At 40.4% G+C, this 24,497-nt stretch overlaps 1 protein-coding gene across 8 annotated transcripts in view; it reads right to left on the bottom strand.

The window, feature by feature from the left end:
- Positions 1-3,638: 3,638 nt before the first annotated feature.
- LOC139453976 (CCR4-NOT transcription complex subunit 1-like) overlaps positions 3,639-24,497 on the bottom strand; it is a 48,001-nt gene continuing 27,142 nt past the window's right edge. For 4 of the 8 annotated variants that reach the window (XM_071235436.1, XM_071235441.1, XM_071235439.1 and 1 more), the window contains exons 27-50: positions 23,495-23,611; positions 22,531-22,641; positions 22,123-22,257; positions 20,785-21,087; positions 20,217-20,357; positions 19,630-19,785; positions 19,273-19,413; positions 18,681-18,785; positions 18,138-18,254; positions 17,730-17,918; positions 17,306-17,463; positions 16,449-16,656; positions 16,030-16,097; positions 14,797-15,034; positions 13,282-13,521; positions 11,538-11,701; positions 11,198-11,315; positions 10,705-10,806; positions 8,175-8,432; positions 7,575-7,643; positions 6,795-6,972; positions 6,262-6,394; positions 4,975-5,109; positions 3,639-4,363 (exon numbers count right to left, since the gene is read on the bottom strand). In XM_071235436.1, coding sequence (XP_071091537.1) covers positions 4,267-4,363; positions 4,975-5,109; positions 6,262-6,394; positions 6,795-6,972; positions 7,575-7,643; positions 8,175-8,432; positions 10,705-10,806; positions 11,198-11,315; positions 11,538-11,701; positions 13,282-13,521; positions 14,797-15,034; positions 16,030-16,097; positions 16,449-16,656; positions 17,306-17,463; positions 17,730-17,918; positions 18,138-18,254; positions 18,681-18,785; positions 19,273-19,413; positions 19,630-19,785; positions 20,217-20,357; positions 20,785-21,087; positions 22,123-22,257; positions 22,531-22,641; positions 23,495-23,611 — 3,681 coding nt within the window. In that variant the 3' untranslated portion in view covers positions 3,639-4,266. The remainder of the gene's footprint in view (positions 4,364-4,974; positions 5,110-6,261; positions 6,395-6,794; positions 6,973-7,574; positions 7,644-8,174; positions 8,433-10,704; positions 10,807-11,197; positions 11,316-11,537; positions 11,702-13,281; positions 13,522-14,796; positions 15,035-16,029; positions 16,098-16,448; positions 16,657-17,305; positions 17,464-17,729; positions 17,919-18,137; positions 18,255-18,680; positions 18,786-19,272; positions 19,414-19,629; positions 19,786-20,216; positions 20,358-20,784; positions 21,088-22,122; positions 22,258-22,530; positions 22,642-23,494; positions 23,612-24,497) is intronic. The other 4 variants (XM_071235440.1, XM_071235443.1, XM_071235438.1 and 1 more) reach the window with 3 other exon arrangements.

Below are 24,497 nucleotides of genomic sequence, written 5' to 3'. Positions count from 1 at the left end.
TCGTCTGTTTCTTAGGTCATCAAAGGTTTATCTAATTATTTTAACACGAACAGTGTTATAGGTAATGTAATGTAACGCAACAGTATACATCATTAGTGTTGGTTATATCTCACTATATGCATATCGATAATCGGGGATCTGTTATCGATCAATAATCGATTGTAATTGTAACCCCACCGCAACACACCTTGGCAAGGACGGAATCGAATACTAACATTATATACTAATTGTCACAAACACCAGTCCTTTTTCGCCTCTGATTACGACTACGATAGACCATCGACGTTATTTCCTGGTTCACGTTTGTGTTGTTTATAGTCCTGTATGGGTGTAACAGGGAAACGACAGCAGGCTGTAGAACATGAACCTTCTGTCAACAATAACAATAAAACAGTATCTCCAATCGAAGGGGTTGTTTCATAACCAAACTTGAACCGGACTCTACAGCCTGCTAAATATTTAACCAAGTCGAAACTTACATAACAGCAGCGTTGTAAACATTTTGCTGAAATGATACATAGGCGTTTGATTTTGAAATTGTTGTGATTACATTATGTAATCTTCACTCCTCATAATATTGATATACTACAAAAATGATCTCAAAATGACAATGCCAAATATATAATAAAAATTTGAAAACATATATTGACTCTTTTGTATTCAACGAATGATTACATCAGTTTACTTTGCATAATGTTATTTGATTAATAGACGTTTATGAATTACTTTCAAATTCTGCAAAATATAGAGTCACATTTTATTTCTTTTGAGGTACGCATGCGCCCTGTGATGATTTGGGCGTTTGTTTTAATATGACAAAGAGAGTTCTGCTTACACCATAAGAAACATAAATCGACAACACTTGGTTTGAGGTTGAATTTATCAAATGACAAAGTACAGAAATATGGAACACATACATATACTATGCAAAAGAAGTAGTGGATAGTGGAAATCTTCAAGGCATATCTTCTGATATATATATATATATATAGGTACAAAATGTTATGACGTCACGTAACTATATGTTACTACTTCATGTCCGTTATTCAGTTATGGCCTGATGAGACTCGTACGTGGTACGAGTTGAAAGCGCTAGCCTATTAAAATTGTGTTAAATCTTACTCCACTTATAAATGGGGTAATGACAAATGAAATGATAGGTTTATATTATAGGCGATATGATTTATGCGATGAGATCGTGGGTCACAAGGTTGGGAAGTAAAATTCGATGTATTTTGCGGCCAAGGTCACTAATATATCGGGTAATACCGCCTCTCTTGGCAAGACATGCGCGAAAATATCAAGGCATGCATCTGACGAGTCGACCAGCTTTTATTGTATACTTCAGTGTGCAAGACTGAGTTTTCTGAAGCTGAGAAAAGTGTTATTTTCATTACAGTGAACATAACACGTTGACGGAACAATTGTCACACAAGAGTTACTTCTCCTTTAATTATCTCCCTTCATCGTGTGAAGTCCATACACAAACTGTTGACGTTCTTTTACGTTAGGTCTACATTGACAAGGCAAAATCATGACAAACGGTCGTTTATGGAGTTAATATCACTTCTTGCCGTTTGTTATTCTCTCAAAAATGTTTCCTTATAAACAGTAAATTTCTCATTAACTCGTCAATCGAGACTGCTCGTTTCGTAAAGCGCCATTTTTGTTACTTGACCAGCGTGTATTCACTCGCTTCTCTCAGCGGCCTCCTAGTTTTCAAGAATATTTTTTGTTAAAGTTGATTTTGTATATTATCATTTCGAAATGTATGATGAAGAATGATCGTGACCCTCAATATTGTTTGATACTTTTGTTAAGATTTTTTAAGATTATGCAAACAGGAAACTACTTTTTAAGTCGCCAATACATGGGACGGTGAACCTTCCCTGTGTGTAGGTTGAGAGAATTTACGTTTCAAGGTTTTACATTTGTAATGAAATAGTATAATTTTCCGGTAGACTGCACAAAAACTATATAAAGAATAGCTAGGATATTCCATGTGTCTTGTGAAACTAAGCCACTCGGAAAATATCTCCTTTCCCCCTTTTCGATTAGAGAAACATGATATTTCACTCGACACATGAAATAATCCTCTATGACTCATGTTGCCCAACTGAGAGAGCAGCACCGAGTTCATTGAGAGTGGTGGATGGATGTTGACGTTGATGTACACGTCTGCTATTGACGTCCCAGACGTGTTCAATTGAGGAAACGTCAGGACTAAGTGATGTCAACAGCATGACATGGATGTTTTGCTGTTGGATGAAACGTTGCCTAACACGCTGTGCAAATGGCACCACGAGTGGTGCAATGATGATGTCCTGATAGTATTGACCTGTGCCTCTGCAATGGACAATATGGAGCGCAGTTCGGCCAGTCATCTCCCAAAACGATCATGCTGTACAACGTTAACGTCCATATAAAGCTCATAGGACGTCTCCAAACTGGATTCCTTCGGTCATGGAAGTCGAGAGTGAACCTCGATTCGTCCTAAAACATGACATCAGTCAATATCCCAGTGCTGACGTTCCCAACACCACTGACGCCTCTGATTCAAATGACGTGCAGTAAGTTGTGGGATGACATGTGGGCGTCTAGTACACAAACGCCATCTGTGCAGACCGTTATCTGAGTGACAGTTTGCATTCGATTGTTCCTGTTAATCCTCTACTGTTAATCCTCCACTTGCTATATATATATTCTGCACTATGTCCCTCATTCAGTCTTGCTTGACAACGGTATAAGGAGCTATACCGAAACGTGCTTTTTACAGTATTAAAGAAGTTGTTATCCATAAAAATTGTATCTATCTTGAATGTAATGTTTATTGAGCTCTCTTCGTTCGATTGCAGGATTTGCAAAGTAGGTGCACCACCAACTCGTTGTCAACAGATATTTGCAAAATCTTTTCATGTTGTTTTAATAAAGATTCTCACGTGATTTGATGCACTTCGCGATGTAAAACCCATTTTATCACAATAAAAATCTTTATTATCGATCAGATCGTCTGGACTGGGCGCCGCCATGTTTTTTTAAGCAAATGCAAGTGATACGAGAGGTGGAATCTTATGGACCACAGGAGAGGCATAGAAATGACTTAACTCGTCATAGCCACTGGTGGTGCTACGATCGAGCCCAGGAATTCCTGCAAAGTTCGGCAAGGGTGGAAACTCTCTTGCCTCGGGAAGATGTGGGATCCACAACGTCATAGCAGACTGTCACGTCCACCAACCATCCTCGAGGGAATGGCCTTCCCACCCTATGCTTTTACAGTATCTTGTACATACTGAATAAATATTGGATAAGTTTAAAAATCATAAAACAAAATTTACTCCCATACCCAAAGACATGTAAATATGATTCCTCAACGTGTCCGACCGACAGCCTTTTTTTAAAAGGCTTGGTGTCTATCCCTGTGAAACATGCCACCAGCCTGGGACTCCACTGTTCATACCTTGGAACCCCCCCAAAATATAATACCCCTGGGGTAGACCCAGTTAAATATCTGTGCTCTGCAGACATGAGTACTGGTTAAAGTCCCATGTTTACCATGAGATTAGTAAAACAATGGTCAATGTGTACAGTCTCACCCTTTTCTCCATCTAACAATGACATACAACAAAGTTCCGAATTACTGCAAGCAATATATTTTATTTCTACGATAACAACAAATCAACACTTCAAATCATACTCCATTGTCCAGTGATTCTGTCTTTAAAACATCAGTAACATTTATTGTCGCCATCTGTCGACATAATTATTAAATTAACAATTTCACCTCTATAGTGAGGAGTTCCGTAGCTGAGCCAGTCCGGGTCCAGCGCTCCCTATGCATGATGAACAAATTGTACACATGACTATACAGTGGATGAACCCAAGGGAAGAAAAAATAGCAAATGGACACTTTCTTACATCTTTGATTCTTTTCATAATTCCATCAAAATGTACACACAAGAAAATATTTGCAAGTAGGCGAAGAGCCTTATTTGTAGTGATAATGCACAATCACTTGTGTCACTAGTCCCAGCCACACAAAGAATCCCAAGGTGAAGGACACACACCATCCACACAGTCTGAGCAGGGTCCTGGACCGGTCAGTTTGGTGGTGAGGATGAAGGGGGAAGTAGCATCACTGGTGAGAGGGTTGATACGGCTGCAGACTAAATGAACACTCCAGAATGCTGGCTAACTGTGACGCCATGTGTCTCACACAAGTTGATCAAGCTCCAAAAGTTTGAACCAATATTGGAAAACAGTTTCTGGCTAGTGAACCTCAGCTGTCTCAGGTTCCCGTGAGTTGCCGGTCTGTTTTGGCTGCATACAGGATCGAGCCACAGACTCGAAAAGCCTGCAAGAAAGACTAGTTAATGTTAAAGGTCCACTAAATTGAACACACAAAAATATATATGTATATATTGTTTTTTGAGTAAATCTAACCATCTCAACCAACTTTTCAAGTACAATAATCTGAGCTTGTTTTATCAAATTCATACATGTCAGTTTGCGTTCATGTAATATTCAGGGGATGCTAAATCTGAATTCAGATGACTTTTCCCTGAACAGAAATCAGAATAGTGAGGTGGACAGTGCAATTGAGTTGGAAGTTTAATCCTGCTTTAAACAGTATTCCAGCTACATCATGGCGTATCAGCATAATGTTGGAGAAAAGCCCAAGAGGTCTCTCGTGAGAACCATGAGCATGGGTATGCTGTGGACAATCCTGATCAGGGTGAACCAGGATTCGAACCCACAATCATAAGTTTATGGCATGCCCTAGGGACTGCCGGTGAATTGCGGTGCCTCTGACAACAGGACAGCCCGTGCCCCTGTGCACATTAAGATAACTGTCACAAAATGAGTTATCTATTCAACAATACCAAACAACATAACAGAACATGCCACTGCCTATTATTTTGGACTTACTTTTGGTACGACATATGTCAATATCCGGATCGTGAAGATAGTACTTACTTGTCAATCTCCGGTGCACAGTGGACAAACTCATGACTCCAGAACTTAAATGTGGAGTTTTTGATGAGCTCAATGAATGTGATGAGAAGACCCCATGGGTGAGGCCGGTTGACAATCAGACGTTCAAGTAGCACTCTGAAATAACGAAAAACACAGATCAGTAAGTACCTTTGCTGACCTGCACCAACCTGAAATATGTCCTTTGTTAATAAACTGACACTCTTGAACAATTCTCAACTGTATCATAACAATGTAGTTCAACTGGAACATACTAGCATACATCAGACACCAAACAAGATCGGTTATATTTCTGAATGTCATACTTCAAGATGTCTTGAAGGGACCAGTTCAAAAGTTTGATGTCGAATAAAATACTAATTCCTTAAGTTTTGAGACATACCCCTTTACACCCCCAAAACTTAATTCTCAAAATGTTAAGTCCCGAGTTTATCTGACATCAAGCTTTTGAACTAGTCTGTAACTGTCATTATGTAGTATCAATGAATGCAGCTGACCAACAGATTTCAACTTATTTATTCAACTATATTTCAACTTATTATTCAAAGAGATGTTTCGGTACAGATGCTAGTACCAATACAGAGATGCAAACTGGCATCCAACTTTCTAGCCCAAGTAAGTGTGTCTGGTGTTTATGACATCTCAAGGGAAAGTACAATTTCAGTCTTTAGGGGCAGTCCTATATGTTATCACTGTTTGGTCTAGTACATGTTTCAGGTTGCATCCCTGCCTGATGAAGAAACAGGGCAAGACTTGGTCATATTGTTCACATATATAGCAGCAAGCTAAGAGGAACAAGTGGTGTGACCATCAAACAAACCGTATAGGTACAGTGACACTATGAATCTGAAATAACACAAGTGTGAGCTAAATCATCTCCCCGTGTAGCAGTGGTGAGGTCAACCCATGGGTAAGCAAATAGGTCCTCAGTGGGCACTACTTGTCGAAACAAGCAACTAAATGAATCGGGTGGTCAGGCTCTTTGACTTAGTTGATTGCAAGTCACTGTATCCCTATTGTTTGGATCAATGCTGATGAAGCCAAACACTGTATTGTGTGATCCAGGCTTAATTTTCAAAAAATGCCATCACAAAGCTGGAGTATTGTTGAGTGCGCATCAAACAAACAAAAACAAAACAATCATTAAATAACCCGACAATAGACACACACTTTTACATCATAGTGGCAGTATGTATCCATGGGTGACAGGATGAACATTGTGTATTCCGATCCATGAAGTACTGACGAAGGTCCAGCATGGTTTCCTACCTTGTGATTTGTTCCTGGATCTGCTCATTGTTGGCCTGCACAAACAGGTAGAGCAGCGTGCAGCTGAAGTAGTGAGTATGACTGTTGGGATAGCGCAGCTGGTTGGCTATCGCTGTCAGGAACAGGTACCGACCTACAAAAGAACAATAACAAGCTAGTTTCTACCTTCACAATCTCTATAATCTCTGTGTATCTATCCTTAATGATTGCAAACTGGGCTCACTGGGTCTAATCTGCTTCAGAAGAATAGAGAATTTACAATACAGTTCTTACTTAAACTTTCAGAAAATAGACACGAGAACTGCAAAACTTGTTTTTGGAGGATCATCGCCAATCTTGCCAAACTAGGGGGGTTTGGGGGCATGCAACATCCCCCGCCTCCCCAAAGAACATTTTAAAAACAAGAATTAAAATAAGTGCATTTTACATCATTGTGAGAGGAAAAAATCAAAGAATTCCAGGAATCCGAAGTAAATTCTCATGTCTGAAACAAGTTTTCTGTACCCAATCTGTAATAAACATCTGCGACTAACCTTCTGTATCAAGGTTGACGGCGAGATTCTGAAAGATGTCCATGTGTGATGAAGGAGCTATAGTGCTTATAGCCGGTGTCTGTCCCTTGGTGTGTATGAACTGGATGGCCTGCGTGCCCACGTACAGGACCAGTGCATTGATCAGGGGGATGTTGTAGTGGCAGCCTGGCTCATTGGACTGAAAACATCATGGACTGCATCACCACTACACCCAACAAACACATGGTATTTATAACATCTCTACAGATTTATCTAGGATCTAAAAAGCAAACTAAGTGCCCTGGCAGGGCAATTGATCTTTCATACAACAAAATTTATACGTAGCCAGCGCAGCCAGCTGGGCTTGCTCATTTCAAAAGTTACTAGCCCTTCTCCAAACTGAGATGATATTTGAGCCAACCAATCACAGGACCTCATCCCCATCAATATTTTCTCATCGAAATTACATGATTCACGAGCTGTGTCGAATTAAAAAAATTAAAACAAACAGAGAACGGGTGAAATTTTGACTAGCCAGACAGGCCATTAGCTTTATACTACAGCAAGCCTTTTGTATTTTTAACTGGCCACGGGCCAACGGGGCAGCAGTTTAATTGACCCCTGCAATCTGTACCAAACAGACAGGTGGATGATAATGAGAGCACTATCAAGAAAGGACGGTTGAAGAACTGGAAGCCCTATAGTGTTGGTGCAAGGAAGCAACAAGCCATCAGGCTTGTCGAGTTACTTTCATCGATTACTCTTGAGTGTTGGTAGCCAAACGCCACTCATGCCACCCACCTGTAGACTGCTCCTCAGTTCAGACAAGAAGGATATGGGAGTCCTTGTCTTCAAATAAGAGTCCAAGTCCTGATAATCAAAGCAAATCAGACATATAATTATTTTCCCTGCTATAACGAAAATTGAAACTAATTTGTCCAAACCCTAACATCGAAAATCGAAACTAATTTGTCCAAAACCTAACATCGAAAATCGAAACTAATTTGTCCAAAACCTAACATAAATGAAGGGAAGCTAATATCCAATGGACATGTAAACTTTTTCTAATTAATAGTTTGAGTCATATATTTTTGTTAAATACATCAACACAATTTGAAAATATTTCAGTAAATGACATCTGACCTTCACAGCAAGTCCTCAACTATCGACTAAACATTATCATCCTACATTTTACTATCCACGTTCAATTGTTTTCTCTGAGTTACTCAGTTGGGTTTCATCCAAGGTAAACCCCATCCATGACCAGCATAAGACTTCATAAATACTTAATATGTCACTTGTTGTTGGTACTGTGGTTACTATGGGTCCCCCATGTCCATGACTGAGGCCCCCTAAGAGCAAGACTGAGAGACCCAAGGTCCCAGGTTAATCCCTGCCTACCTTTTTGAATGAAGCTGGCTGAATCATGTTGACGAAGTTGGTGAGGATGCGAGGGGGATGTGTGATGTCAGGCAGGGTGTCCACCTTCAGGTTGGGGGTGAAGGGGTCTGGCAGCCGCATGTTGCGGGGGAAAGCACTAAGAATGAGGTTGCGCATCTGAATGCAGTTGGGTGGGATGACGTCACAGAATGCATAGTGATAATCACAGAGGAATTCTGGGAAATCATGCAGCAGGACCAACAGGACTCGTAATGTTCCCTGCAACAAAAGTACATATGTAGTCACTGACCAGAAGAACACATGCAGTAACTGACCTAAACAAAACACATATGCAGTCATTGATCTGAACAAGACATATGCAGTCACGGACCTGATCAGTAACACATATGCAGTCATTGACCTGAACAGTAACACATATGCAGTCATTGACCTGAACAGTAACACATATGCAGTCATTGACCTGAACAGTAACACATATGCAGTCATTGACCTGAACAGTAACACATATGCAGTCATTGACCTGAACAGTAACACATATGCAGTCATTAACCTGGACAGTAACACATATGCGGTCATTGACCTGAACAGTACCGTATTTTCTTGAGTATAGTGTGCACCCCCTCTAGTGGATTCAGTATTTTGGAGAAAAAAGAAAAATTCGAATATTAGACGCAAAAATAAATTACACCGTACCCCTTCAGCTAATTCCGGTAAACAATCGTGTGATAAGAAACTTGATCAGAACAAATTTGAGATACAAAATCACCAGACATGTTGATCTACGGTTTAAATTGTATTTTGTGTTCTGCTTGGCATTGTCTTACATCGATGGATTAAGAAACAGCAATCAGCTGTACACACGTTTTCTTGGAATCTACTGGTGATCTAGTTAAAACATACTCAATAATATAACTTTAAAGGATTTTAATGCAAGGATCGGGAAAAATTGTATCTGAACTAGTTTTTTATCAGGAATAATATATTCCAATATCATGTTATTTTAGTTGCAGCTTAAATATATATAAAATAATAATAACCCTTAGCGAAACACTTAGTTGCAGGTGATTGCGACTGCCGGTTATTTTTTCACACAAAACAATTGGACCAGTCACCATCGTGGTTGCTGTTATTAACAGTGAGTTGTCCACATGATTTCGCCGAAATTAATTAAAACAATATTAAAAGGAATTTTGAATAAAATTAATGAAATAATTTACAAACATAAGTCCAGATATACATGATTAATTTGCGTACTTCAGTACGGATTTGTTGACATGGTATTTCCGGTTTTACATGCTCACGATAATGTCTATGCGTTGGGGTAAAAAAACATCAAAACTCATTATGGCGTGTATAATGCCTACACAGCTGTGTTTTTTGGGAAAAAAGTGTGCACTATACTCAAGATAATACAGTAACACATATGCAGTCATTGACCTAAACAGTAACACATATGCAGTCATTGACCTAAACAGTAACACATATGCAGTCACTGACCTGAACAGTAACACATATGCAGTCACTGACCTGTACAATACATATGCAGTCATTGACCTAAACAGTAACACATATGCAGTCACTGACCTGAACAGTAACACATATGCAGTCAATGACCTGAACAATAACACATATGCAGTCACTAACCTGTACAATACATATGCAGTCATTGACCTGAACAGTAACACATATGCAGTCACTGACCTGAACAGTAACACATATGCAGTCACTGACCTGTACAATACATATGCAGTCATTGACCTAAACAGTAACACATATGCAGTCACTGACCTGAACAGTAACACATATGCAGTCACTGACCTGAACAGTAACACATATGCAGTCACTGACCTGAACAGTAACACATATGCAGTCATTGACCTGGACAGTAACACATATGCAGTCATTGACCTGAACAGTAACACATATGCAGTCACTGACCTGAACAGTAACACATATGCAGTCACTGACCTGAACAGTAACACATATGCAGTCACTGACCTGAACAGTAACACATATGCAGTCACAGACCTTAACAGTAACACATATACAGTCACGGACCTTAACAGTAACACATATGCAGTCACTGACCTGAACAGTAACACATATGCAGTCATTGACCTTGAACAACAATACATATGCAATCACTGACCTGAACAAATAACACCAGTATTGTTATTATTTTCTACTTGAAGAAGACTTGCTTGGTTTCGTTTTTTGTTTGTTTGAACGTCGCACTCAGCAATACTCCTGCTATATGACAGTGGACAGTGAATAATCGATGATATGCATGATGATACGATGATACGATGATACGATGATACGATGATACTGGGATACGATATTACGCATCAACCAAATCAGCGAGCCTGACCACCCGATCCTGTTTGTCGCCTCTTTCAACAAGCATGGGTTCCTGAAGACCTGTTCTCACCGGATCTTCACGGGTCAGACTTGCTTGGTAAAAGTACGAGCACAAACAAAGTTGAAATAAAAAAACTGTCTTCATAACAAACAAGGACTGCTTCCTTACCCTGTACAACAGCTGTGTCGGCTTTGTCAGTTCAGCATTCCTCAAGAAGGGAGAGAGGAAGCGGAACAGGTCAATCAACAGTTGAGCATACATTCCCCAGCCCTGAAACATGGGAGTTACGTACATCAACAACATGAAAACTCATCTGAGATGATTGTTTGTTTGTTTGTTTGTTGTTTTACGCCACACTCAGCAATATTCCAGCTATATGACGGCGGTCTGTAAATAATCGAGTCTGGACCAGACAATCCAGTGATTGATATCATGAGCACTGATCTACGCAACTGGGATACGATGACTCACATCAACCAAGTCAGCGAGCCTAACCACCCGATCCCGTTAGTCGCCTTTTACGACAAGCATAGTCACCTATTACGGCAAGCATGGGTTGCTGAAGACCTATTCTACCCTGGATCTTCACGGGTCTCATCTGACATGAAACAAGAAGGCAATTCATCGATGATCAAATTCCATACACAGCAATGGTACCTACCCTCTGTTGAGGTGTGAGGGCCAGAAGCCGACCGATGAAGACACGGTGAGAGACCAGCTCTAACCAGGCATACGCAAATCCAGGGGCTTTCCCAGGCCTCAAGATGTGGAACACATGGCTGAAAACAAACTCCAATAGTCAGAGATGGGTGAGGGAAGTAGCATATCTTATGTAAAATCATCAGGGAAACCAACACTGACTTTAGAAATTTTACTGCTGTCATAATTGACATAAAACCTATTCAGATAGTAGAAGCATAGTCTTGTGGAATCAAGTTACAGACAACCATATAATCAAACTACAGTGGTACACGCAATTCCACGTAAGAAAGGTGTCTTACCAAAATGCTGCCAACACTTGAAAGTTGATGCTCTCTAGGATGGGTTCTGGTGCATTCAACTCAATGAAGAGCATGATAAAGATGCGGTGATAAGGCAGCTGCTGGAACTCAGTGTACCGGACTTCATGGTCCTGAAGCAGCACACCAGCTACTATTCCCAGTACCTGCAGAGGGGACGTCCAGTGTGAGTGAAGGCAATATATATATATATGGATGTGTGAGTAGGAGATGCTTCTTTCTTTGATGTTTAATGCAGCACTTAGCAATATTCCAGCCATATGACTGCAGCCTGTAAATAATCGAGTCTGGACCAGGCAATCCAGTGATCGGTATTGCGATCCACGCTGTCAGGGTACGATGACACGCCATCAACCGAGTCACTTAGCCTGACCACCCATCAATTTGGTCGCCCCTTATGACCAGCAAAGGTTGCTGGGGACCTATTCTAACCCAGAATTCCCACTAGGATGTGGGCATGTGGGGATGTAGGGATGAGAACCTGCTGTGGAAGCTAATGGTCATGTAGAACACAGCAGACAGCAAGGTTCAACAAGTAGTGTCTGTTGTAAATCGCACAGAACAACTCATTTTCGAGATGAACCTACTGTGTTCCAGGTGCTCAAATCGATTCAACATCCATAAAGTTTATTGAAACAGAATGTGCAGTTTGACACTGCTAAATCACAACCACGGTTGGTTGAACTTGACAACAAATGACATGAATGCTTTCATAATTGTCGTAGGAATGAGTGATTTTACTCTAACATGTAGTTTCGTTAAATGGTTAAATTCTGGGATCTTTTTGTGTAAGTTTGCAATCATTGTCCCAACACTACTTAATTTATTTAAAAACCAGACAGAAAGGACAGATGCCCCAGTGCAAATGATCCTCCAAAGTGAAAATGAGTTCCTTGCAGTGGATTGTTGGAAAGTACACAACACTACTGTTTCTATTCTACATACAACTTGCCCATGCATTGTGATACAGTAGACAGAGCGTCACAGTATGTGATAGAGTGCTGCCAAATGTTGAAGTGTTGAAGTTACCCTCATTTAGTGAGGACTTCAGCCCCGCCATTTTAACTGCATATAGGACCCACTACACAGTTTAGATCATTTACCAAGAAAAATCACTCGGAATCAATGAGGAATAACAAATGTCATGATAGTACCATCCTGGAACCACAGATCAAAATGCTCCATGTCAATCTGCATACACCAGAAAGGAAAAGCTGCAGGAAATCGAAAGCTATGGTTTCAAAATACAGTCGAACCTCGTTATTTTGAACCCCATTAACTCAAACGTACCGATAACTTGAACCCATTCAAGGTTCATACAGATAAGGAATACTAAAATTTCAAGGCTTTTCAAGGCGTTGAACTGTCATTTTGAAGGTTTTCTTAATTGGGTTATAAGCAGCAGCTTGCATATACTTTTCTAGCATACTATATATATTAGTCGTAAGACCTAAAAAGCAGTATGAACATCACAAATGTTCAAATAAGATTGATTTTCACAACCAACAAATAAAATAAATTAAGTCTGTCATGAATTCTTCAAGGTCTTTGAAACAATGTAAAATCTATCACTGTAATTAATCACATTTAACATCCTTGGTACGTAACTATAGTTATTGTGTGTTTTAATACTTTTATTAACAAGGTTATATCTTATCCTCATTGTTCTACATGTATGACAAAACAAGTAAACACGAACAGGTACAAAGCCAGTCCTCCTCCCCACCTTGTTGAGTAGGTTGATCTTGGTGACCGTGTTGGTCGTATCCCCCGAGTGCTTCACCAGCAGCGCAATGAGTCGGACAAACGCATCCAGTGTGTGGAAACACTTGGCTCTGATGAGTGTAGGGCTTGTGTGGGTCTGCTCGCTGAGAGCCCGGTAACACAGGTCCACACACATCTCGGTGCACAGGCGGAAGAAGCGGGTGATCAGATCATCTGTCTTCAGGATGCCTTGCTGGTGCATCTAACAGAAACAGAAACACGTACCTATTACTATAGACTGAAAGAACAGCTGACCAGTTTGTAGTTTTTTCATATTGCTGTATGTGAAGTTTTGATAGTATGAATCTTACATTTTCTGTCACAAATAGAAACTGGTTTCATTTAGCGTATCAAGAAGCAGAGTTTTGAAATGAGCTATATAAAATATTTGACCTACTGCAACAGGTAAGGATGAAAATAAAACGTCCTCATAGAACTAGGCTTATGTTCAGAACAGTTATTTGTTATTGCACAATAGTTTTACAGACATGCAACATTCATGTCAATTTTAGTCAAAGATCAAACTGTTAGATTCATACATACATAAACTTTGTGCCCTACTGCAGAGTTGAATGCTAGTGTGTTAATGCGTTGACTGCAGGTTGTACATGCATGATTATCTAGTGTTGTCTGCCATGCAACTCAGAACTCACGTGGCCAGATTGTTGTGTAAAGGAGAAATAGGAGGTACCACTATTCTCTTGAAGAGACAAAATGAGAGGACAGGTTTAGAAATGTCACTTCAGTGCCCCACAAAATAAATTCCAGCAATTATTATATCTGAAACACAACCCTACATAACAATCCCTACTGTTAAATAACCCAGACATATTTTGAGGCATAATTCTGATTATTTTATTATCAAAGTGATGAAGAGTGAAAAAGTAGTATTGATACTATCTTATTTGTTCAAATCTACAATGCATAATTTCCCCATTCCAACAGACAAATCAAATAATCTGGAAGTAGCTTACAAAACCTCTTACTGCTGCTTGTTCCACCCTACATGATCACACTATGATTGTAGCAATACTGAATTAAGTATAAATTACAATTTCCGAATTTTCCTACAATATCATTTTGGCAACACTGAAATACCACCTTTCCATTTCCATATAGTGCTTACAATCATTTAAAACCTTGAATCCCCTTGACATAAATCAGCACAACATGTACACAATGTGACAACACACGATACCTTGGAGAATAGTAACAAAATACCAAGATTGACAAAAAAAAATCGGCCTGCAGTAATATCCTACTCATAACGACGCACTACTGGTCCAATCGTACTGCAGGGCACTGAAATGCTGAAAGGATGAGTGGTATGGTGTGAGTGTAAAAGCAGATTTCAAACCTTCCGTCACGGACATGTAAGTCACTATGAGAGTGGTGTGCAGGCAATGGTCACTATGAGCTGCTGTCTAGTAAAGGGGTGAGACATGAGGGGTTCAACCACAAACAAAACTGATCGTACCACCTGCTGAACAAAAGCAGAAAAGGCCTTTGTGCTGTCCCGCCCAGCTGCAGGGGAGTGGTACATGTTGACCCACTCCCTCAGCAAATACTCTGTTTTCTCGTTCAGGCCTGGTGGGTCGTCAAACTCTCGCGCTTGGGAGATTCCTGACTGCATCATGGATGTTGGGCCACCTGGTGTTCGATCGAGGAGTCCTCCATCACTGTTCTGACGGATGATCTCAATCAGTGTTGACAGGCTGGAATAGTGAGTGAGTATGGTTTTATGCTGCTTTTAGCAATATTCCAGCAATATCACATTGGGGGACACCAGAAATAGGCTTCACACATTGTACCTATGTGGAGAATTGAACCAGGGCCTTCAGCATGACGAGCGAACGCTTTAACCACGAGGCTACCCCACCGCCCCCTATTCAAGCATGAGTGAGTGAGTATGGTTTTACGCCGCTTTTAGCAATATTCCAGCAATATCGCGGCGGGGGACACCAGAAATGGGCTTCACACATTGTACCCATGTCGGGAATCGAACCCGGGTCTTCGGCGTGACGAGCGAACTCTTTAACCACTAGACTACCCCACCGCCCCCTATTCAAGCATGACTGCTATGAGGTATAATATGGTGGGGCTGTGATATGATATGTATCCCGATACTATGGGTGTGATACAATTGGTATCCCAATGTAGTACTTAAAATTCATAACTGGATACTTTACTCAATCTGTATGACACAGTGAATTCTAAACAGGGTCATCAGGTCAAGATAAAACAGTCAGTCAGGTCGACATTCTCAACAATAGATCCCAGTTTAGGTTTATTCTTATCACAAGCATAGAGGAAAGGGGGCTAGTCTTCCTTGAATACCAGGACATCACTATGGTGATCATTCGTCAAAATAATTGTTTGCAATATTACAGCTATATGATGGTAATCTGTAACTAATGGAGTCTAAGGCCCAATCCAGGGATTGATATTGTGGCCAATAATCCATGCCGGTACGATGACATGCTATCGACCCAGTCACCAAAAGCCTGACCACTTCATCCATTTGGTCAGCATGTTCTAACCTAGAATCCCCACTGAGAATTGGCTATCCACTGCATAACTGTCAATACCTAGCCACAGTGAATCAACATTCAAGACAAAGACAGATAGTCTGGCATAGCCCTCTAGAAGACCTAAACTCTACACTCAGCATTCTGTACATGTAACAAGCTCTCTCTATTGTCCTACTTACCCTTCTGGGTGTTGTCTTGATCGGGACGCAATGGCACCAAGAGCTTCTATTGTGTTGTAGAAATCAGCCTGAGGACAAGAAAGCCGTTACACCATAAACTTCACTTCATAAAGCTCCAGTGTTAGTCTCCATTTATCTACATTAACACCAAAAGGTGGGAAATTTTCTGACATTCAAACCATACGTCAAGGAATCAGTCTTGATACCACTTGACACTGACAAGTCGCCATGTACACAATGATTTTAATTGACCATCTTTTTAAATAGATTCTGTTTCTAAATGGCATTTCCTTTTTTTTATTCCAGCCATTCTTTTTTCAAGAAATGTTTTGACCTAGTCATCTTAGTGTTACGTTCACAACACATGGTTGACATGACTGCTGCCTTCAAATTTCACGCTAGTCAGCGACTGCACTGACCTCACTGACGGAGCTGTTGTGCTTGTCATCGATACAGAAGCGCTGGACCAGCTGCATGGAGAAGGAGACGGCCACATGGTTGAGTCCGTTCTCCATCAGCTGGGACAGGTACACGTCGTACTGCTGCAGGTTGACCAGACCGCTGCGGATGAGGCAGTCCACTGCATCTATGTTGTACTTGAACTCGTCACGGCACTGGATCAAGCATCTGCAGACAGGAACAGGTGGTTACAATGTGTCACTTGAGACTGAACTCCATTATCCAGAAAGAAAGGGCTGCTGAAATCACCTAGTGTTCTAAGCGGGTGAAATCTTGATATTAACAGAATTACTGTGGATTCATGCGGACTCACGTTTCTTTGTTCAGTTTTGGATACTCACCTCAAGTGACATCGTCACCATTCAGTGGACTGATGATTCTAATAATGGGCTTCTATTTAAGGACAGATTTTAGACAAACCAAACCTATATAACTCAACTCAATTCCAGGTGGGGGACTCATCACTTGGAGATGGTCATGCGAACAGCATTTTAGGCGTGTCATTAATTGGAAATTATAGCATCGATTATACTGACTCAGTCAAATGTATAACAACATATTGAGGTATTGATTAATAATAAAAATTAGTTATTCTGTATTATATAAAGATTTCCTATACACACATGTAGACCTGCAATTAATCAATTTAATGCTAAATGTGAACTAAACTGATCCAATAAATGTTTAGAACTAAATCTTTTGCCTTTTCATTGTCCATCTTAACCGTGGTAATCTCAATAATCTTAATGTTCAAAATGAAACATCTCAGTACCCCAATCAAAAGTTGTACATTTCCACTGTGACCTCGTGTACTGACCTTGTGACCTCCTTGTTGACCCACTGTGGCCCATACGCCCGGGCATCCTGTAGTCCTTTCAGCACCACAAGATGGCACTCCCTGAATCGGAGCAGCATCTCCTGGTCGGTATTGGTCAAGGAGTTCATGGAGTACTGGTCCAGCAAACCCTCCACGGCCTACAATACAACACACTCACAGATTGGCCCAGCAGACACAACAGCAACTTTCTTCATATGACGACTCAGCAACTGATAACTCATTTCCACAATGCTCTAAGAATGGATAATTACTGTGTCAAATTCATATCACATTGTACTCTTAAAGAACCTTTGTTTCAAGTCAAACATAAAGCAACAAAATCAACAAGTAGATCAGTTTGCATCCTGCTAATGTTCAATTTCGACTTGACTTGCTGCCAACCTCAACATGTTCTGCTTCGTACCTTCTGAAGTAAAGCTATAGCTGTAACAATCTCTCTGGAGTTCCTGGCAAGGAGGACAGCCTCCAGCAGACTGTGAAGCTGGGACCCCATGGGGCTGCCAGCTGGGATACCCATCATCTGCTGCAGATGCTGCTCAATGTCCCGGGCAATCTTCTCATAGATCATAGTGATCTCATCGGGTGCATAAGACTGAAAGGAGTCGGAAATATTCACAATCTCTATTCCTTCATGTAAAGAAATATTGTTCATATCCTACTAAAGGCTGAAAGAGACGTTGTCCACATCCTGCTTAAATTTTGGTCAAACACCAAATCACAGACAAATATGTAACATTGTTCTTTATTTCTTACATTCAGACAGGAGACAGGTATATAGACAAGGCTTCCTCTTGGAGAACATTGCACTTACTGGTGTAGGTTTTGAGATTCCGGGTGGGAATGTGGCATCAGTGAGGGGCAGGAAGCCAGGGATGTTCCTGGCAAACTCGTCATAGACGGCAATCTGCTGGGGCGTCACTCCTCCCACCTGAACAACAAACACAGGAGTAGAAATCAGTTTACTTCTTTCAAGGATATTAATAGTCTGGGACTTCTAATAATAGGCAAAAGTGTTTCAGTTGGCACATTCCAAAAACACTACTAAATCGCATTGCTTCGTTCAATTAGATCATCAAATAGGTTCATATTTCTTAAAGTGAGTGAATTTACTTTGGTCTACAATCAGCTACCATATTACATTGTCAAGTATAAAGGAATTTCTGTACTATGTTTGTCACTTGTACAACCCAGTCTGTGACTTTAGCCACTCGACCGAAACCCAAGTAATATTCAAGAAAAATTCTGTTCAGTCTGGCAAGCGAACAATAGTCCATGTACCACTAAAGTGTACAGAACATGATGCTGAGAGATGAGTTCAGGCAAGTGGCAAGTTTTGACCAGGACTGCAACCCACCTTGAGTCGAATCTGATCCGGCATTCTCTCAGCTTGGTAGGGCAGAACTATAGGATCACAGTACCTTCTTCCCTCGGATCTGGCATGTTTCCTCAAGTCAAACTCCTGCCAAATCAAACAAATTCCTTTATAAAGAGTCTCAAAATACATGGTAAGAACATACAACAATTACTGTGAACAATGATGGGTCACGTCACTGGGAGAGTTTTGGGCTACTTTTTATCTGGGGTGAAAATCTGAAGTTTCTTTTGTTCGTTTGATTGTCGTTTAACACCGCACTCAGCGATATTCCAGCTATACGACAGCGGTCTGTAAATAATCGAGTCTGGGCCAGACATTCCAGTGATTGACATAATGAGCACTGTTCTACGCAACTGGGATACAATGACATGCATCAACCAAGTCAGTAAGCCTGACCTGAACACCAGATTCTTTTAGTTGCCTCTTATGAAAAGCATAGTTGCCTCTTACAACAAGCACGGGTTGCTGAAGACCTATTCTTACCATGATCTTCACAGGTAAAAAATCTGAAGTACTATCATTAGAAGTGGACTGAAAGATGAGTGAAATGAGATAAGTGTTGGTAACTTACAGTAGCGAGTCTCTTATCCATCTCTGGTATGGCCCTCTCCACTGCAGTCTTCTGTATGAAGGCACAGGCCAGTTCAGCATTGTCCTGAGCCACAAGGGTGGCAGCTTCTTCAATCAGGGTCTTCTGAGCTTGGGTGGCGCCCTATACAACAAACAGTTCACTCATGACTAACTGTACTACATGAAGCATATGCTAATCACAATTATGGCAACACATCTTTAGACATACCAACAGTCCGTGTAGTTCATATCGACACAAAACAACTATTTCAACATCACATTTACATTAGCAAAGTCTATACACTTCTTAAACAAGAAAATTTTGGGTAAAGATAGGTAACAGCTGGAGATGTCTTACTCTGAGTGTGGCCATGAAAGCATTCTTGAGGTTGTTGTTAATACTGATGAAGAGGGGCTCCCTGCATGTGATGAGGGCCAGTCCGGCAGTGATGTTGCGCACCATGTAGTGTGCCGCGGACCTCATCCGCATCTCCTCGGGGTCCAGGGCAAAGTCCTGGCAATAACATATTACAGTTTGAAATTGAAACATAACTCTACAATGTCGATAATGAAACTTTCTTGACTTGACCAAAGCACTTTCTGGACAGCATCATGGTACAAGTCACATTGCAATTTTTTCGGCTAGAAACTTTACTTGAAACTTTGACTTCTTCCAGAATGCCATGCTGACTATGACAACTAATATCATCATTCATACACCTTTTATGGATCAAACTGCCCTCTTGTACACATATTTCAAAGAGAACAGTTTCCACATAGAGACTTATGATTCTAGTTTTTATCCTAAGAACATAATAAAAGTCAACAGGACAGACAAGAGATCAAACACAGAGGACTCTTAAAATCTGAAAATAGATACAGCTTATGCTCTCGAACAGCCAGAGATGGAGTTGAACTGACAGTCAGGATGTCACTGCTACGTACCTTCCTGACAATCTGTTCACATGTGGTTAGCGCTATCTTGATGGATCTCTCCACCACGGGTGGCAGCAGCTCCTGCACAGACCTCTCGATGGCGGGCCTCACATACTGCTTCAGCTGCGGGTTCTGGTGCAACAGAGCAATCTGCAAAACAAACACATTAATTGTAACCCGAAAGTATTCCAACCTGTATCCATAGCTTAGTGCAATATGCATACAAGGCGCCACTTGTCCACAAACCAAAGTCAGTCCAATGTTAAAGGTATCATGAGTGAGTTAATATTTAGCATCACATCGGCAGTATCTCAGCCATGTAGTGACGAGTAAAGGTATCATGAGGACTGGCAGAATTAGGGACATATATACATGTGATTATCATTCAGGCTAGTATACATTTTAGTTTAATTTCTCAAATTTAATGTACCTTGTATAATTCTGCAGGTTGTCCATTCTGAATATTATCCATGTTCAAACCATTATAATACATATTCTACATTTATAAAAAGTAAAATCAATATCCCTAATCGAAGAACCTGCCCATAGTGGTTAAGATATGAAAGAGGCATCACACCTGATCATTGATGATGATGTGCTGAGCCAGGCCTGTAAATGATGACGCATTGACATCATGGAAACTGTATGTTGGCTGTGGCGGCAGGTTTGGTGTCGATACTGGTGCAGTGGACGTAGGTGTAGACATGGTTGTTACGGATGTCACAATGGGTGGAGGGATAGACATAGATGTGAGGCTAGGCACGACAGACTCTTCCGCCGGTGGGAGTGGCGTGCCAATCTGGGGCTTGGGTGCCGATAGCTGGCACTCGATTGTTGGCAGTCGCATTGGATCTTTTAAATAATTGGTGGGCTTCAGTTCCTAAAACATGAAACACAGAAATATTGACAAAGTTCATCAATAACATGATGTAATTCTACAGTAAACAAATGTCATCAGTCCCTCTGAGAACCTACTATGTATAAAGGCAGGGATTTATCCAGATCTGCTCAGAGGCCGATCAAAACCCAAAATGATTTAACTTCATCATGAATAAACAAATATTTTCAAACCAAAACAACTTAAAACTGTCACTTACATTGATATCAAGCCCCAGTGTTTTACATGGCACTTCTATTTCAAACTTGAAGCTGTGACTAACATTGATATCAAGTCCCAGTGTTTTACATAACACTTCTATTTCAAACTTGAAGCTGTGACTTACATTGATATCAAGTCCCAGTGTTTTACATAGCACTTCTATTTCAAACTTGAAGCTGTGACTTACATTGATATCAAGTCCCAGTGTTTTACATGGCACTTCTATTTCAAACTTGAAGCTGTGACTTACATTGATATCAAGTCCCAGTGTTTTACATAGCACTTCTATTTCAAACTTGAAGCTGTTACTTACAATGATATCAAGTCCCAGTGTTTTACATAGCACTTCTATTTCAAACTTGAAGCTGTGACTTACATAGATATCAAGTCCCAGTGTTTTACATGGCACTTCTATTTCAAACTTGAGGCTGTGACTTACATTGATATCAAGTCCCAGTGTTTTACATAGCACTTCTATTTCAAACTTGAAGCTGTGACTTACATTGATATCAAGTCCCAGTGTTTTACATAGCACTTCTATTTCAAACTTGAAGCTGTGACTTACATCGATATCAAGTCCCAGTGTTTTACATAGCACTTCTATTTCAAACTTGTAGCTGTGACTTACATTGATATCAAGTCCCAGTGTTTTACATGGCACTTCTATTTCAAACTTGAAGCTGTGACTTACATTGATATCAAGTCCCAGTGTTTACATAGCACTTCTATTTCAAACTTGAAGCTGTGACTTACATTGATATCAAGTCCCAGTGTTTTACATAGCACTTCTATTTCAAACTTGAAGCTGTGACTTACATTGATATCAAGTCCCAGTGTTTTACATAGCACTTCTATTTCAAACTTGAGGTTGAGTTTGAGGTCTGGCTCCATGTGGAGCTCAGCTAGCACGTTCATGATGGCCATGGTCCAGGGATTGGGTGGGCGGAACACCTGAAACACACCAGTATGTCAACTTTAAAAACAAACACAACATGGAATGTACAGCTGTCTGCAAAGTTACAGCCATATCAAGGCAGGCTATAGGTAATTAAATCTTAGTCAGATTTGCCAATGGTTGATCATATGCCAACAGGTTATGTTGACAGCCAGCTGTCCACTCCCTAAGTCAGTTGGCACTTATGACAAGGCATGTTCTGCCTTGGAATGATTAACCTTAGTCAGCAAGTAAACCAAAAATGAAGGAGTGAAACATGTGAGCCTTACCTTGCTCTTGGAGCACGACTCTAGCACTTTAGCACTGAAGGGGACAACGTAGAGTAACTCCTGCGCACCCTTCTGGTAAGCTTCATATAACAGGGCTTTCACATCAATATCCTTGGAAAAGAAGATAAGCAAAATCACTTCAATGAAAATTCAAGGCAAATATGCAACATATTATACATAGAAAACAACAATCAATCACTGACATACATATTTGTATATATATATATATATATATATACACACATGTCAAAATAAGGGAGCATCATAAATATCAATTATGCTGTGATCTTAGCCACTTGCCTGAAGCCGTGTCCTGTAAAATTCTGTTCAGTCTTGTAAGATCAGTTACTAATAGTCCCGATAATAACACTAAAATCTACTGAACATGATGTTAAGAGCCATGTTCAGAGCTAGTAGACCTAAAATGTTTTTGGCACAGGTTAATTATGACAATGTAGTGAATGTACTTGGAGTTGTTATTATAAATGTTGACAGGTGATAATAAAAGACACTGATAATTTAAATGCCAACAATATCATATAGAAAGTCATAAAAAGAAATGAAGAATCATGGCTTAATGATTATTTGTTTGTTGTTTAACGCGCACTCAGCGTTATTCCAGCTATATGACGGCGATCTGTAAATAATCAAGTCTGGACCAGACAATCCAGTGATTGACATCATGAGCATCGATCCATGCAATTGGGATACAATGCCATGATTCAACCAGAGAGCCTGACCATCCAATCCGGTCAGTCGCCTCTTGCCACAAGCATGGGTTATTGATGACCTATTCTCACCCAGATCTTCACGATAGGTTTAATGATTCATGCAGCATTATTCCTGTGTGGTGAAATGTCAAGCTTATCACCTGTGTACACAGTCTTACATAGATTGTCAAGAATTTCTTCATGTTAATTAAACAATTAATATATATGACAGTGCATGTGTTGCTAATACTCACAATCTGTAAGATGGGTTTGTTCTTTCCTAGTGTGAGCATTCCCAACCAGTGACCCAGATTTTTCAGCAACGTTCGGTCTGAAAAGTTAGCAACACCCTTGTCGCTCCTTAACAGAACCTGTAAACATCAACATGTTTTGGTTTTCATACATGGTTACATGAATAGCATCTGTACACATGGAACAGAAATGATTCAGTTAACTGTCCCTCCAGCATCAGATAAATGAACATGGGCAGAAAAACAAGCATCTACTGAAGTCAATAGTAAAGGACAGCAGTTTCCAGTCGTAGAGCTATGACTGCCTTTTGAAATTAGGTCAGGGAAACCTTACATAGAATTCCAGAAAAAATGTCTAGTAACTTTCTATTTAGATTTTTTAACACTTGTGAATATGTGTCATTTGACATCTTCATTTATCATTCTCTGTTTAACCATAGTGAGGTGAGTTGAGTTTAACAGCGCTTTTAACAGTATTCCATTTATATCACGGTGTGTCAGATTGAAGTGGGAGGAAAGCCCGAAGTGATGCAGGTTTCAGACATTAACCACGTTGGTGAAACCCAGGAGCACGGGTATGGTGCTGACAAACCTAGAAACATAACTGGGCAAACCGGGAGTTCTGGCATAAGCAAGGACACAACTCTGCGAACTGCGCAACGGGGCCACCCGTGCCCCTACATGTACATCTTAACTGTAGGGATTTATCCAGCGTTCTATACTAAGTGTTCATGGCAGCAGGCAAATGGGGAAACAACTGTTCAAAACTGTTAATTTTTCATGTTTGCATTTTCATATTTTAACACTGCAATCAATACTATGATGTAAAAATAGGCCTCTTCCACTTTTTCAGTTCTTATCAGTGAAATACAAGTTACCAAGCTATTACATTAGTTATAACTATATAAACATGAAATTGGAACTTTTTTATTCTCATTTTGAAAGTTTTACTAACAACTCCTGCAGCCTGGGGCCAAATATCAGCCTCGGCAGGACTAGCTAAATC

The sequence above is a fragment of the Haliotis cracherodii genome, unplaced genomic scaffold (genome assembly GCF_022045235.1).
Source record: "Haliotis cracherodii isolate W230 unplaced genomic scaffold, xgHalCrac1.p SCAF_10, whole genome shotgun sequence".
Lineage (NCBI taxonomy): Eukaryota > Metazoa > Mollusca > Gastropoda > Lepetellida > Haliotidae > Haliotis > Haliotis cracherodii.
Note: the sequence above shows the minus strand (reverse complement) of the source record. Positions and strands in the feature narration are given on the sequence as shown.